Below are 16,922 nucleotides of genomic sequence, written 5' to 3' on the forward strand. Positions count from 1 at the left end.
TCTTATGTAAGCTCTATAGATTACTAATTAATAACCCTGATATTGTATTACTTCTTCTTCCTCTTGTTGTTCTTGTTGTATGATATCAAGAGTTGCCTCTCAATATCATTACTAAGATGTATTTAAATAAGACGATTACCCCTGGCATATCTCTCAATAATCAAAGGCCTCTTGATAAGATCTGATATAACTATCACTCCCTGGAAATCCCTCAATCAGATTCAATACCTTATACGAGCCACTGCGCACATGGCTGTATCAATCCTCCACCCAAACACTCGGGGGTTACCCTCGAACTTGCGTATCTACTGGATATCCAGTTAGGTTCCTTACACTTATGTTCTTTAAATGGAAGTGTTGAAGAAAAGCAAGAATAGCAAGAGGAGACTGAAAGAGTCTGTAATGTGTTTAAACGTTTTCAAAAATAAAAAAATAAAAAAAGGTTGTTGTGTTTGTGGAAAGATTCTAGTAATGCATTTTGACTTAATTAGATAAAGAGGAGGATAGTGTATATAAATTACAAATTATATATATATATATATATTAATATCTTTTTGCTGGAATTGAACGTTCTAGAATAAATAATAGACCAATTACATTTTAGTAAGCATTAATTGATAAGTAAAAAGTGGAGATGTATTGTTTGCTTATCAGTAGACGTAAACAAACTTTATCATAAATTTGTTGTTGTACGGAGACGAGATAGACCAGATATGAAAATATATAAAGCCAACATTTTTTCTATATCATGTTTCTTCCCTTGCTCATCCTCTCTATTTTATCGTTATACATTATATACGTAAATAAGAAAAACCAAGGAACTTTATTATAATTTTGTATACTAAATCTATTTGATGTAATATTGAGAATGTTTACTGTATATCCAATGACTACAGGCGCTCATTCTCAACACTTTTAGCTGTTATGCAAAAAATTGGACCTCATTGTATTCAATTAATTATTGTTTTGTTCTTGTTGTGACGCTTTTTTTTTACTTTTTTTTTTATTTTAAACCAAAAATTTAAAGACATTTAATAAAAAAAGAAAAGAGAAAACAGTCCTATCGCCTCTCCTCTCCATTTATACTGATTCAACATTCAACAGATTTTCCCCAGAATGATATTTTGAATACCCTTGTTTACATTTGAATAGAAGTTTTCAAATGAAGGCATTCTACCAACTCTTTGGACCCCTTCCATAGTTCTTTCTGTATATCCTTTATTTCTTTCTACGTCATCTTGAAACATGAAGGGAAAAGGGATGTTCAATATTTTTAATCTTCTTCTAGGGTCACATATAACAGTATGCATCTGATATATACATGGACTTTGCTTCAGTAAATACTTTATTTATTTATTTATCTATTCTACTCTTCCTTTAATAATCTATATACGTATACACACACACACACATATATATATATATATATGTATGTATTTACTCATGTTATATTTATTTTCTTTTTTTTAGTCCTTTTATTTTTTTCACTTATAGCCTCTTCCTCTTCTTAAATTAATGTTACTTTCGTATGTGTGGAATTATTAATAGCAAGTATCCTTTTATTTTTTTTATTAACTTTTGATTTTAAATCACTAATCCCACCATAATTGACCTGATATATATTTTATTTTATTTTATTTTATTTTAACATGATAAGAGCCATTGGAATTGATCTTGGTACTACTTATTCTTGTGTTGCGCACTTCACAAACAATAGAGTAGAAATCATCGCCAATGACCAAGGTAACCGTACTACTCCATCCTATGTAGCCTTCACAGACACTGAACGGTTAATCGGAGATGCAGCAAAAAATCAAGCTGCATTGAACCCTCACAATACCGTTTTTGATGCCAAAAGAATGATCGGTAGAAAATTTGATGATCCAGATATCTCTAATGATATTAAACATTTCCCTTTTAAAGTCATCAATAGACAGGGAAAACCTATCATCCAAGTCGAATTCAAGGGCGAAATTAAAACTTTCACACCAGAAGAAATCTCTTCAATGGTTTTACTGAAAATGAAGGAGACCGCAGAGCACTACTTGGGTGGAACAATAAAAGATGCAGTCGTCACTGTCCCTGCTTACTTTAATGATTCTCAACGACAAGCGACTAAAGATGCAGGAACTATAGCTGGTTTAAATGTTCTACGTATTATCAATGAACCTACTGCCGCTGCTATAGCTTATGGTCTGGATAAGAAGGGATCTACAGACCATGAGGTCTTAATCTTTGATCTAGGTGGTGGAACCTTTGATGTTTCTTTGCTCTCCATCGATGAAGGTGTCTTTGAAGTCAGAGCTACTGCTGGTGATACTCATTTGGGTGGCGAAGATTTCGATAATAGATTAGTAACACACCTTGCAAACGAATTCAAAAGAAAAAATAAAAAGGATATCACACAGAATCAAAGAGCTTTAAGAAGATTGAGGACTGCTGCAGAAAGGGGCAAAAGAGCTTTATCTTCAGCCACACAGACTTCAATTGAAATAGATTCTTTGTTTGAAGGTATCGATTTTTACACGTCTATCACAAGAGCAAGGTTTGAAGAGTTATGTTCCGACTTGTTTAGATCAACACTGGATCCTGTAGACCGGGTCATTAAAGATTCTAAATTAGATAAATCTCAAATTGATGAAATTGTCTTAGTTGGTGGATCCACTAGAATTCCCAAGATCCACAAATTGGTGTCGGATTTCTTCAATGGGAAAGAGCCAAATAGATCGATTAACCCGGATGAAGCAGTGGCCTACGGTGCAGCGGTGCAAGCTGCAATATTAACAGGCGATACCTCATCAAAGACCCAGGATTTATTACTACTAGATGTGGCTCCTTTATCTTTAGGAATTGAAACTGCTGGTGGTATAATGACAAAATTAATTCCAAGAAATTCCACTATCCCAACCAAAAAATCCGAAACATTTTCGACTTATGCAGATAACCAACCAGGTGTCCTTATTCAAGTGTTTGAAGGGGAAAGAACGAGAACCAAGGATAATAATCTATTGGGTAAATTTGAGTTATCTGGTATTCCACCCGCACCAAGGGGTATACCTCAGATTGACGTTACTTTTGATATAGATGCTAATGGTATATTAAATGTGTCTGCTTTGGAAAAGGGTACAGGCAAAACAAATAAGATTACCATTACAAATGATAAAGGTAGATTATCAAAGGAAGATATCGAAAGGATGGTGTCTGAGGCTGAAAGGTTTAAAGCTGAAGATGAAAAGGAAGCTGAACGCATTCAAACTAAGAATCAATTAGAATCATATGTGTTTTCTTTAAAGAATACTGTTAGTGAAAATGATTTCAAAGAAAAAGTTGGAGAAGCTGAAGCAAAAAAGATAGAAGAGGCTGCAAAAGAGATAATTAACTGGCTAGATATCTCTCAAGCAGCCTCAATTGAAGAGTATAAAGATAAACAAAAACACTTAGAATCTATTGCCAATCCCATAATGACCAAATTTTACGAATCTACAGGTGCATCTGGAGCATCTAGTGGGACTGGTGATCAACATCCACCACATGGTGTTTCTCAAGATGAATCAGGTCCTACAGTAGAAGAAGTTGACTAATAATAATTTCAATCTATACAAAAAAAAAATAAAACAAAGTTACGTAGACTATTAAGGAAATGAAAAGAAGTTAACAAAGAAGAGAAGGAGAAAATTAGTTTAGACAAAAAAAAATAAAAAAAAATTCATATATACTTATATATAGTTCATTTTATACAGATTCTCCCATATGTTTCTTTCAATTAATAAAAGATACTTTAAAATGATTAGTAACCCATTTATCAACTATAGAACTAGAAATTATTGAATGTTTACATTGTCTAACGATTCTATAAATTGACTACAAAATTATCAAATGATTATCCAACACATAGCTTCTATGGTCAATATTCAAATCAATATTATATTTAAACTCTCATTAATTTGGTTTTAATTTTTCTACCTTTACATTATCACCTCTATAAATTAAAATGTTCATATTCCTTAGTTCCAATTTACACCTCTTTTACGAAGCCCAATCTAGCTATAACACTTTAGCACAGTCATACAAAAATGCATCACTGTTTCAACTTTTTTAATTAAAAATTAAAGAAGTTCAAAAATGTGTAAACAAATTAAACTTATGACGAAAATTTTTTATCATTTTAATTTAGTATACTGAACATAATATTCTTCTACTTTTCCTTTTATTTTTTTTTATTTACTTATTTATTTTTTTTTTTCATTTTTTTATGGGCGACAATTTGCGACGCGCGACAGAAGAATAAAAAAAAACAAAATTTTTCATTGCTTCCAATTTTCTCAAAGGACATTGGAAATTTTTCATTGATGTTGAACAAATTTTCTATTTGTTAAAATGGTTCTCATGGCTTACTAAAAGATTGAAAGCATAGAGCCATCCTTAAAATTGTTACAAGCTATTCTTGTTCCCCTTGTAAAAAAAGATCAACTACAGTAATAAGTACGATGTCTGAAAATACATCTCACTTTTCTTTTCCAAAGGAGGAAGAAAATGTTCTTGCCTTCTGGGAAGAAATCGATGCTTTCCACACCTCTTTAGAGTTAACAAAGGACAAACCTGAATTCTCGTTCTTTGATGGTCCTCCATTTGCCACTGGTACCCCACACTATGGTCACATTCTAGCCTCCACTATTAAAGATATTGTTCCAAGATATGCCACCATGACTGGTCATCATGTCGAAAGAAGATTTGGTTGGGATACTCATGGTGTTCCAATTGAACACATTATTGACAAGAAATTAGGCATTAAAGACAAGCAAGATGTCTTTGACTATGGTTTGGAAAACTACAACAACGAATGTAGATCCATTGTCATGACTTATGCTGCTGACTGGAGAAAGACTATTGGTCGTTTAGGTCGTTGGATTGACTTTGATAACGATTACAAGACCATGTATCCATCATTTATGGAATCTGTTTGGTGGGCTTTCAAACAATTATATGACAAAAACCAAGTGTACCGTGGTTTTAGGGTCATGCCTTATTCTACTGGTTTAACTACACCATTGAGTAATTTCGAGGCTCAACAAAACTATAAGGATGTCGTTGACCCAGCTGTCACTATTGGTTTTAAAGTTAAAGGTGAAAAAAACACTTACTTGGTTGCTTGGACTACTACTCCATGGACCTTACCATCAAACATGGCATTATGTGTTAATCCGGATTTTGAATATGTTAAGATCTATGATGAAACCAAAGATGCTCATTACATCTTATTAGAATCTTTAATCAAATCTTTATATAAGAAACCAAAGGATGCTAAATACAAGGTTGTTGAAAAGATTAAGGGTTCTGATTTAGTAGGCATTCATTATGAACCATTATTCCCATATTTCTATGAACAATTTAAGGATACTGCTTTCAGAGTTATTTCTGATGATTATGTTACTTCCGACTCTGGTACTGGTATTGTCCATAATGCTCCTGCCTTTGGTGAAGAGGATTACAATGTATGTTTGAATCATGGCATTATTTCAGAAGATTCTCCATTCCCCAACCCAGTTAATGATTCTGGTAAATTTACTGCTGATGTCACTGATTTTGCTGGTATTTATGTTAAAGACGCCGATAAACTAATCATTAAGCATTTAACTGCTACTGGTAACTTATTATTAGCTAGTCAAATTCGCCATTCATATCCATTCTGTTGGAGATCTGATACTCCATTACTTTACCGTAGTGTTCCAGCCTGGTTCGTCCGTGTTAAAGAAATTGCACCAAAGATGTTAGAATCTGTCTTGGAATCTAACTGGGTTCCAAATAACATCAAAGAAAAAAGATTTGCTAATTGGATTTCTAACGCCCGTGACTGGAACATTTCAAGAAACAGATACTGGGGTACTCCAATCCCACTATGGGTTTCTGATGACTTTGAAGAAATCGTCTGTGTTGGTTCCATAGCAGAATTAGAAGAATTGACTGGTGTTACTGGCATCACTGACTTACACCGTGATATTATTGATAAGTTAACTATCCCATCTAAACAAGGCAAGGGTCAATTAAAGAGAGTTGAAGAAGTTTTTGATTGTTGGTTTGAATCTGGCTCTATGCCATACGCTTCTCAACACTATCCATTCGAAAATACTGAAAAATTTTTCGAAAGAGTCCCAGCTAACTTTATTTCTGAAGGTTTAGATCAAACTAGAGGTTGGTTCTACACTTTATCTGTGTTAGGTACTCATTTATTTGGTAAAGTTCCTTACCAAAACGTTATTGTTTCTGGTATTGTCTTAGCTGCTGATGGTAGAAAGATGTCTAAATCTTTGAAAAATTATCCAGATCCAAATATTGTTTTGGACAAATATGGTGCAGATGCTTTAAGATTATACTTAATTAACTCTCCAGTCTTAAAGGCTGAAAGTTTGAAATTCAAGGAAGAGGGTGTCAAGGAAGTCGTATCTAAAGTATTATTACCATGGTGGAATTCCTACAAGTTCTTAGAAGGTCAAATTACTTTATTAAAGAAGAGTTCTAATGTTGATTTCAAATATGACCCAACCGTCACCAGTGACAACGTAATGGATAGATGGATTTTAGCTTCTTTACAATCCTTAGTCCAATATATTCACCAAGAAATGGCTGCATACAAGCTATACACTGTTGTTCCCAAATTATTACATTTTATTGATGAATTAACGAACTGGTACATTAGATTTAACCGTCGTCGTTTGAAGGGTGAGAACGGTCTTGAAGATTGTTTGAAGGCTTTGAACACTTTGTTTGAAGCTTTATTCACCTTCGTCCGTGCTATGGCTCCATTTACCCCATTCTTGTCTGATGGTATTTACATGAGATTGAAAGAGTACATTACTCCAGAAGTTCTTTCTCAGTTTACTAAAGATGGCAGATCTGTTCATTTCTTATCTTACCCAGAAGTTAGAAAGGAATTTTTCGATGAAGCTATTGAAACCGCTGTCTCCAGAATGCAATCGGTCATTGAATTAGGTAGAAACATCCGTGAAAAGAAGACCATCTCTTTAAAGACCCCATTGAAGACTCTAGTTATTTTACACAATGATAAAGAATACTTAAAAGACATCGAGGCTTTAAAGAGCTATATTGTTGAAGAATTAAATGTCCGTGATATCATTATCACTTCTGACGAGGAGAAATACGGTGTTGAATACAGGGCTGTTGCTGATTGGCCAGTCTTAGGTAAGAAATTAAAGAAAGACGTGAAGAAGGTAAAGGATGGTTTACCATTTGTTAGTTCAGACGAAGTCAAAGAGTATCTAAAGACCGGTAAGCTTGTAGTTGCTGGTATTGAGTTGGTCAAAGGTGACTTAAATGTCATCAGAGGTTTACCAGAGTCTGCTATTGCCTCTGGTCAAGAAACTAGAACTGATCAAGACGTTTTGATCGTCTTGGATGTTAATATCTACCCTGAATTAAAAACTGAAGGTTTAGCTAGAGAATTAGTTAACAGAATCCAGAAATTGAGAAAGAAATGTGGTTTGGAAGCTACTGACGATGTTCTTGTTCAATATGAATTGACCAACGATACCATTGGTTTTGAAAAGATTGTTAAGGAACATGGTACCATGTTGAACAAGATTTGTAGATCCAATGTCACAAGATATGATGGTTCTAGAACTGATGCCATTGCAGATGAAGAACAGACTATTAATGATACAGCTTTCAAATTGAAGATCTTTAAATTATAAGTGCACCAAGAAAAAAAATAAAATCGATATTAATTAATTAAATAATAAAAAAACAAAATTAGTTGATGCAACAATTATAGACAAGAATAGAAATAAATAACGATGAGAAAGCATCTAAATATATTTATATTTTTTATCGATATGTTGCTAATTTGTCTCTGTAATTTTACTCTTATGTATAATTAAGTAAATGAATAAAACAAGAATATGAAACTAATATAGAAAGCAATATAAAATTTATATATCGTTTATTTAAATCGATCGTTCTTGAAACTTATGTCATTTTATTTACTTTTTCATTTATTCGTTCGTTTACCTTTTTTCTTCTTCCAATTTCTGCTTTCTGCAGTTGGGACGGCTGATAAAGACTGCAAAAAAATACTAAGGAAAAAATAAGAGAAGTGTGTTTAGATGGCACTTTACCATTTTGTCTAAAACACGTTTGTAGAGCGAGGTGAACCAAAAGAAATTCAGTTAATAGGACTGTGTATAATGTACGTCTTATTTCTTACAGCCGTACGTATGTATATACAGTACACTAGTTTATAAAAGGAAGGTGCAACCACTTATACGGTGAATTAAATCTTAAGATAGAAATAAGGGTTTGTTAATAAAATTAAAATAGATTAATTTATATCGCATATACACTTACACACACACACACACACACATATATATATATATATATATATATATATATATATATATATACGTGTCTCATCATAATAATAAAAAATATTATATTCATTGGTAGCCCGTATAAGAAAGTCCAACTATTAATTTTAACCTAACAATGAAATCATCCTTCAAATCAGAATTTCCCTTTGAAAAAAGAAAAGCTGAATCAGAGAGAATATCAGATAAGTTTAAGAATAGAATCCCAGTTATCTGTGAACGTGCAGAGAAATCTGATATACCTGAAATTGACAAAAGGAAATATTTAGTACCAGCAGACTTAACTGTTGGGCAATTTGTTTATGTCATAAGAAAAAGAATTATGCTACCACCAGAAAAAGCTATATTTATTTTTGTTAATGACACTTTGCCACCTACCGCAGCTTTAATGTCTGCCATCTATCAAGAGTATAAGGATTCTGATGGGTTTCTATATGTAACTTATTCAGGAGAAAATACTTTTGGGTATAAATAAAAAATTTACAAAACATATTGAAATATTAATTCCTTTACTACAACATCATTATACTTACTCTTCTTTTTAATTTTCTTTTCCCTTTCCCTCTCTTATCTTCTTCCTTCATTGCGTTATAATATATCATGCATATTATGATTTTTTACAATGCTAGTATCACATATACACAGTAAAGCCTATTACTACACCTAGTACAAGTTGTTTCATCCTTTTATTGGATTCTAATTTTTTTTAGTTTTTTGATCTATACAATCATGTTTTTCAATAAAATAATACAAAAATACAAGGAAACAATAATGATACTAATCACAATGGACAATAAAGCTCATCAAAAGTCACAATACTCTTGATAATTAAATATAGTGATACTCTTTTTTTCTAATTCTTTAGGAAGTCGTATGATGTTGAGATTTATTAATAAAGAGCAGTAGTAACTCATCATAGTCTAACAAAGTCAAAAATAGACCTAATTGATTACGAAATATACCTCTGTTTTCTTTCTAGCTTATAATGGTGATACTATTAATCTATCTCTCCTTATCCTTTTATTTAACTAGCTTTCTTCTCTCTACATATTTTTCTTTCTACATATATACAACACATATATCTACATATTCAATCAATATATATCAAGTTTTTTTTTATTAAAACAATGTATAATTATTCCTTTATCTATTTAAACATACAAGATATTTAATTATTCGAGTAGAAGATCACAAATGCATTCATATATATATTGCTTTTAAATAAAATAAAATAAAACAAACAGAATCTATAGTGTATATTTATTTACTACAATACATCCATTCTATTCTCTACATATCAAGAACACAATTTATTTTTAGATGTAATAACATAATACGCCTTCCATCTTATTGTTACTTCTACCCCATTCATATTTGTTTTTGAATTAAAAATAATTATTATCATATTAGTTTGATGATATTTTTCTGTAGTATCTTTCAATTGGATCATTCTCAATACTGTATTCAGTTAAATTTGAGATTGCATCAGAAGACACGGAATCTCTTAATTTTCTATCATTTTGATACCATTCTTTAATCAAATATACCATCTCTTGTTTAAATAACTCGTTTGAAGAATTTCTTGTTTCAATTAAATCTTTAAGTATATAGTATAATTTATTGTAAGATACTTGTGATGAAATAAATATTGATATTATTGATCCAGCTTTAATATGCTCCTTTGGTAAGTTTTGATCAAACAAATCACATATTCTAGGAAATAATTCTGATACAGGAAATGCAAATTCTGAAATATGAATTTTCCTGCCAACCTTAATGACAACATTGGATAAAAGATTGATAAAATTAATAGAGTCTTCCATCTTGCCATCAAATTTGACTTCTCTTTTTAGTGACTCAAATAATTCTTCCCATTTAGCCATGATTTCTTCTTGATCTCTAAAATCGGATATTTTAAATATATTCAAAGCTACTTCATGATAACCCAACGGAACAGCATAATCATTAAACAAATCACTTACTGATAAAATATTTCCATCCAGTTGTTTAACCAAATCTTTTTTTGTGTCTTCATCAATTCTAGTGTCAGTTAGTACTAAGGCTAAAGTATCATCTTGAACACTAGTAACATCAAATAATTCCTTAATTATGCCAGATAAACGAACCATATCTTGCTTTTCACTAGGTGGACAATCACTATTACAGAATCCATTAGCACGAGCTAAGAATTCAATTCTTTCATGCAATTTAATCTCAAAATCTGATATGGATAATGCATATAAGATTTCTGCAGCTTTATAGAATTGGTGTTTTCTGGAATGATAAATCCATAATAATGTAGATATTTTCAAAGAATCTTTTGCCTTTTCATTTAAATATGGTAAAATATATTTGGTATCTAACGCTAATAATTTCTCCTCATTATTTTCGGATACTAGCCAATCGTACATATGATAATGGAATAATTCATCATCAAACGATAATGCAATCATATAGCTTTCATCCTTAATACTATTTATATCAACCGAAACCAAGGATGGATTTTTGTTGAGTTGATTGTTACTAGCTGCTAAATTGTCTACTTTGATTAAAGTTTCAAACACCAAGTCATATATTATCACACGTTTATCATAAAATTTCTTTCTTTCATCATTTGGTAAAGAACCATTAGAGACATATTGATATGCTAAATTACCTTTGTCTACAACACCAGAAATACTTAACAAAAATTCAATAGTTTTAGGGTAATAATTTAATTCTAACATAATGTTAACAGCTTCCTTTAATTTATTAACAGACAAATCATTAGCAATTACCTCAAATAATTTCATAGCACTATCTAAATGGTGACTCAATGCATCAAAGTCCCTAGTCCCAACTTCTTTAGCCTTTCTTAAATGTTCTAGTGCTCTAAAACTCAAAATATCATTAGTCGAACAGAAAGAACCACAACGTTCTTGTAATGTTGTAGCAGTATATTCAATAGATGCACCCCTATTGATATTTCTGTTAATAATAGACAACAAAATTTCTCTTACTGAAAATTTGGTGATATCATTAGGAGCAAATAAATCCTTAAATTTTAACTTGGAAAGAGTATTTTGAACGTCACTTTTCAAAAAACCGAAAATATTTTTAAATGCTAAATATTGTTGATCAAAACCATCAATTTCACTTTCTTCATAAAGGACATTCAAGAAAGATAAGGCTTCTTTTATTGATGATGTTAGTCTAATTAAGGCATTAATAGCAATATTTTCCGCTTGATTAGAAACTTCTTCAGCTTTATTAGTGTTGGAATTATCAGTCATTAATGGTGTGGAAATTCTTGTTAAAGAATCACCATATTTCTCAAAAAATTCAGTAAGAATAATAATAGAAGATAAATAGTATTCAATATCACCTCTGGATACTGATATACCAGTTATTACATTATTTTCTTTAGAATGAAAGGCTGACTTTAATATCGTGTGAGCTATATCTATTTTAACTCCATCAGCTACTGTAAAGATCGACTTTTCCCATATCTCTCTTAATAATCTTGTAATCAAAAGAGCAATACCGTAAAATCTTGGAGAAAGAATAACATCATCTAAATTAAAATTAGCTTTACCACCATATAATAACATGTCTTTATTTTGGGTTGATGCAAAGGAGGAAGTAGTAGTAGCAAATGACGATTTACCAAGTAATGTGGACATGGCTGAAGTAGCATACCGATCATATCTAGGTTTGATATCAATCACACCTGGAATACCCAGGGTTAAAAATGTCAGAGCACCTGACCTTATTAAATCCGGTTTATTGAATTTGCAGGTAACGAATAAAGCACTGGAACACGCTTCTGATAAACCATAATTCAATGCAAATGGTAATGGATTATCAATTAGTGTTTCGAAGACCTCATCTGGTGTCCTGTATTTATAAATTTCAATGGTACTATTAGTTAAAACAGCAACACGTAAATTTTCTGTGGTGTATTGAGTAGCAAATTCGTTTGCATATCCTGATGGTTTATTTGTAGCATGAAAGGTTGATGTTAATGGTACAATTGCCCTGACAACTGAAGTCGTCTCTAAGAAAGTAGCATTTTCTACATATTCCCCATGATGTTTCAAAATACCATAGTCTGGGACACTAACAAACAAGCGATGTTCAAAAATCTCTGGTGAAGGATTCGTGTGAGACTGTTGATGTTTTAATCCTTCCTTATTATTAAGAGTGTTATCAACATTATCTGCTGTAGATGCGAGTTGTATAGAAGAAGGCTTAGATTGATGTGATTTAGTAACTGTGGAAAAGAAAATACCTGGAGAAATAATAGTACTTGCCCTAGTGGTTTCTAAAAGGACGGCTGATTTTTTTTGTGTCTTTAACATGATAGATTCAGAGAGAGATAAGCTTGAATAGAATGGAATATTTCTCTTTTGTTGTTCTAGCTTCTGTTGTTGTAATTCATGTTGTAGAATATCTGGCGTCACAGAACTTGGTGGAAATTTAATGGATTCCAATCTAATTGCTTCAATATTTGAACGAGTCACAGAACCATTAAAATATAAACGAACCCCACCTATAGTGATAGCCACATAAAAAATATTATTATTTTCATTTAATGATATTGGTATAATCTTAGATATTCTCAGATATTTCTTCCCTAAGATAGCTGCACCTCTAGCCATAGTAGTCCCCATAATTCTACTAATATATGAAGGCTCAACTGTGGAAGGACCCTCCAACCCCTTGTTTACAATCAGATAAGCTCTAATCACTGATTTAGATGAAAGTGTATAAATGATTCCTCTAGACTGATCAATCGTAATTTGAATAAGAGTCTCTTGAGAATTTTCTTCAAACAAAGATTGTATCATATTACCTCCAGGAATCAATGACATGACATTCGAAGGTAATAAACTTGTCCACGCAGACTGAGTTAGACACACTTTATTACATTTACTATTAAACCAATCATCAGACCCAGTATACTGTAGTTCCCAGATATTTAACCCACTTGATGTACTAACAAAAAATATTCTTCCTGATGATTCATGACCAACAATATCAACAGACCCTAATCCATTTATAGAGATATTCATTCCAGTATTGAAAATATTCAATTCATTAAGGTTACGGTTATATGAAACAGCTAATATATAAATATCAAACGGGGTGGAGATCAATAACAGTTGCTGAATATCGTCTACAAAAGTGTTAGGTTTTGGTGTAACTAAAGCTACATTCAAAATTGTATGCTTTATATCTTCTATAGATTTAAAATCAAATGGATCATTAATGTTCCAAAACACCAATTTATTATCAATTGTAATCCAACACCTATCTATTTCAGGGAAAATACCAATATTGCTTTTTATAGAAGCATTGGACGCTTCCTGTAACAATTCTTCGGGGATATTTATGATTTTTTGTCTTTCAAAGGGTGTAAATGCACCTAATCCACCAACTACTTTAGTAAAATTGTACTTGACACCGTTATTATAATATGACCTATCATCTAATATTGGAGTGTTTTCATCGCGACGATATAAATGATCTATATATTGAACAGATAAATTCAAAGGGTCTGTGGTGCCTAATCCAGTCACTTTTAAATGTTCATTTGTATTAGATAAACTAGAAGCTAGTGAATCTGAAGTGGTTAACCCGTTAGTGTTATGAAAATTACTAAATGTTGATATTGGTCCGTAAAAATTATCTATATTCAAAGTGTTTTTGGCATCATTGTTAAACCTGTTGTAACCACCGGTGAAATTGACGTTATTGTTATAGTTATCATTATTATCTTTATTGTTGTTAGCATTAATGTTGTTGGATGATAGGGGAGTGTTTCCAAAAGTTTGCGTTGTGTTATTATTATTATTTAACAATGAAGAAGTAGGATTGACATTGCCACTATTAGTTTTTGATGGTGTGAAGAACATGGTAAGATTAGCTTAACGTTGAATAAACACAATAACAATAATAAAACTAACTTATCACTTTGAACACCTCAAAACTCTATTTGACCGATTCCAATACAATTTTGAAAATATTGTAGTACTTGTAATGAAAAAGTACCTATATAGAAGAAAAAACATGCAAAGGGATTTCTTAAAAAGAACTAATCTAGGGCAATATGCACTTCAAAAAGCTTATAGATGGCATTTATAGGAATGTGCTTTTAGAACTTTCCCAATCTTCTTTTACATTTTAAATTTTTTTAATTTTTTTTCTGTTTATTTTAAAATTAAGCATAGATCACTTAGAACGAAGATCTGATCTAAACGTTTATTCAAATTATAATTAAAGATAGGTTTAAACAAGGGGAGAAGACCTTAAAGTCTCTCTATAAAATAATACAAGATAAGCCAATGGAACTGTGTATTGTATATGTAGTTACTGATATATATTGCTTTAGCTATTTTCAAATTAAAAGGAACATACTATTTTTTTTCTATTAATCTGCTATTATAATAATCTAGTAGTTGAATAATATCAATAGAAATAAATATGTTTAGGTTAAAAAACTACTGTCAACTACGAAGAAGATTTATGACTTCAATTGCTAATGAATATCAATTAAAATGTGGATTGGAAATCCATACTCAGTTAAATACAGAAAAAAAATTATTTTCTCTAGCAAAAAATGATCCATTCGGATCAATATCTAGTCCAAACCATCACGTTAGTTACTTTGATGCTGCATTACCTGGGACACGACCTATCCTAAACTATGAATGTGTTTTGAAAGCATTGAAATTGGCAATTTCTTTGAATTGCGATGTAAATTTAAACTCTCACTTTGATAGAAAACATTATTTCTATGGAGACCAACCGCAAGGTTATCAATTGACACAGCATTATTCACCCATTGCATCTAATGGTTATCTCAACCTTCACTCAGATATTGACAACCTCGATACTCCAACAAAAAAAATTAATATTATTCAATTACAGTTAGAACAGGATACAGGTATGTCTCACTACGACAACTATGAGAAGAAGACAATGATAGATTTGAATAGATCTAATGTCCCACTTATTGAACTTGTTACAGAACCAAATTTTGATAGTGTGCCACAAGTTATAGCCTTTTTGAAAAAATATCAAAATTTAGTGAGAAGAATTAATGTATCAACAGGAAATTTGGAGACTGGTGCAATCAGAGTTGATGTGAATGTATCAGTTGGTGATTATCCAAGAGTAGAACTGAAAAATTTATCAAACACATCATCTATTTCAAATGCAATTAAATACGAATATGATAGACAGATTAATATTATAAAACAAGGAAAAGCAGCTGAGTTATTGCGTTATGAAGAAACTAGGGGATGGAACGGTTATGAAACTATCAAATTAAGGAGTAAAGAAACAACGATTGATTATAGATATATGCCAGATCCAGAATTAGGATGTATTAGATTAGATTATTCTATTATTAAAGATATAAAGAAATCTTTACCAATCAGTACAGATGACGAAATTAGAATTTTTCTAAATGAACCATATAATTTAAGTCTCAAGAATGCTAAGTTGTTATGTATTCAGAATGGGAAAAATGAATATTATACAAATGAAGAAGTCAAGAAATATTATTTAGATAGTTTTAATTTATTTAGAGAAGTAATACCTCCGTCGTTTGAAAGGGATTGTAAAATTATAGCTAATTGGGTTATTAATGAATTATTAGGTGATTTGAATAAATTAGAGTTACCTTTGAAAAATATTCAAGAATTATTTCCACCAACTAAGTTTATTGAATTCATCAAATTGTTACAAAACGGGAAAGTTTCTAATACAGGTGGTAAGAGATTATTATTTTATATATTAGAAAATATTCAAACGAAACAGTTTAAAGGAAATATTGATCTTCAATATCTGATTCAAAAACTCAATATCGAAATAAAATCATCCGTAGATGGAGAAGAATTATTAAAACAATGTCAAAGTATTATTGATAATATCAATAACCCTAAACTAATAGAGAATATCAAATCTGGAAAGAAAAAAAATTCATTAAATTATTTAGTCGGTATAGCCATGAGACAGACTAGAGGAAGAGTGAAACCAACAGAATATCAACGTATATTTAAAAACATATTAATGATCAAATAATTAGACATGTAAATACTTATAATTATACATGCATATATGCAAATATAATAATATGTCAAAGTTACATTTTACCTAAAGTAATCTTTGATGGTGAGATAATGTTTCTATATGCACATCTCTTTTTGAGGAAAGGTTTATCTGTTTTTCTATTTTTAACAAATTTTTAGATACAATTCCTTTTGGATGATTCAATATCATTTGATAGAAATATCAACATCATATAATTATTAAGCTTTGTGTACATCTAATATAAAGTGATATTAAAGCTGATAATACGAATAGCAAAGCATATTTGAAATTAATTGTTTAGCTACAGTAATACACCATACTCCCATACTCCCATACTCTTTACAAAGCTCAAAAATACAAATTCGTTTAACCTTAATATACTATGGTATTACATATAATTTATAATATATCTGAAGCAATCTCAAAAAAGCACGAAACATAAAACACACTAACAAGTAATCT

General features: G+C 31.0%; 5 protein-coding genes across 5 annotated transcripts; 4 read left to right on the top strand and 1 right to left on the bottom strand.

The window, feature by feature from the left end:
- Positions 1-1,649: 1,649 nt before the first annotated feature.
- Positions 1,650-3,581, top strand: SSA3 (Hsp70 family ATPase SSA3; the record flags this gene model as incomplete). Its single annotated transcript, XM_064860830.1, has 1 exon — positions 1,650-3,581. One exon carries the CDS (start codon positions 1,650-1,652, stop codon positions 3,579-3,581), a length of 1,932 nt encoding a protein of 643 aa, XP_064717847.1.
- A 906-nt stretch (positions 3,582-4,487) lies between these two features.
- On the top strand, positions 4,488-7,706 carry ILS1 (isoleucine--tRNA ligase ILS1; the record flags this gene model as incomplete). Its single annotated transcript, XM_064860831.1, has 1 exon — positions 4,488-7,706. One exon carries the CDS (start codon positions 4,488-4,490, stop codon positions 7,704-7,706), a length of 3,219 nt encoding a protein of 1,072 aa, XP_064717848.1.
- A 793-nt stretch (positions 7,707-8,499) lies between these two features.
- Positions 8,500-8,856, top strand: ATG8 (ubiquitin-like protein ATG8; the record flags this gene model as incomplete). Its single annotated transcript, XM_064860832.1, has 1 exon — positions 8,500-8,856. The coding sequence occupies one exon, from the start codon at positions 8,500-8,502 to the stop codon at positions 8,854-8,856; it is 357 nt and encodes a 118-aa protein (XP_064717849.1).
- Positions 8,857-9,787: 931 nt separating this feature from the next.
- NUP170 (Nup170p) lies at positions 9,788-14,278 on the bottom strand (the record flags this gene model as incomplete). Its single annotated transcript, XM_064860833.1, has 1 exon — positions 9,788-14,278. The coding sequence occupies one exon, from the start codon at positions 14,276-14,278 to the stop codon at positions 9,788-9,790; it is 4,491 nt and encodes a 1,496-aa protein (XP_064717850.1).
- Positions 14,279-14,846: 568 nt separating this feature from the next.
- PET112 (glutamyl-tRNA(Gln) amidotransferase subunit PET112) lies at positions 14,847-16,451 on the top strand (the record flags this gene model as incomplete). Its single annotated transcript, XM_064860834.1, has 1 exon — positions 14,847-16,451. The coding sequence occupies one exon, from the start codon at positions 14,847-14,849 to the stop codon at positions 16,449-16,451; it is 1,605 nt and encodes a 534-aa protein (XP_064717851.1).
- Between the last annotated feature and the right edge of the window lie 471 nt (positions 16,452-16,922).

The sequence above is a fragment of the Arxiozyma heterogenica genome, assembly GCF_036370985.1.
Source record: "Arxiozyma heterogenica strain weizmannii chromosome Unknown scaffold_5, whole genome shotgun sequence".
Classification (NCBI taxonomy): domain Eukaryota; kingdom Fungi; phylum Ascomycota; class Saccharomycetes; order Saccharomycetales; family Saccharomycetaceae; genus Arxiozyma; species Arxiozyma heterogenica.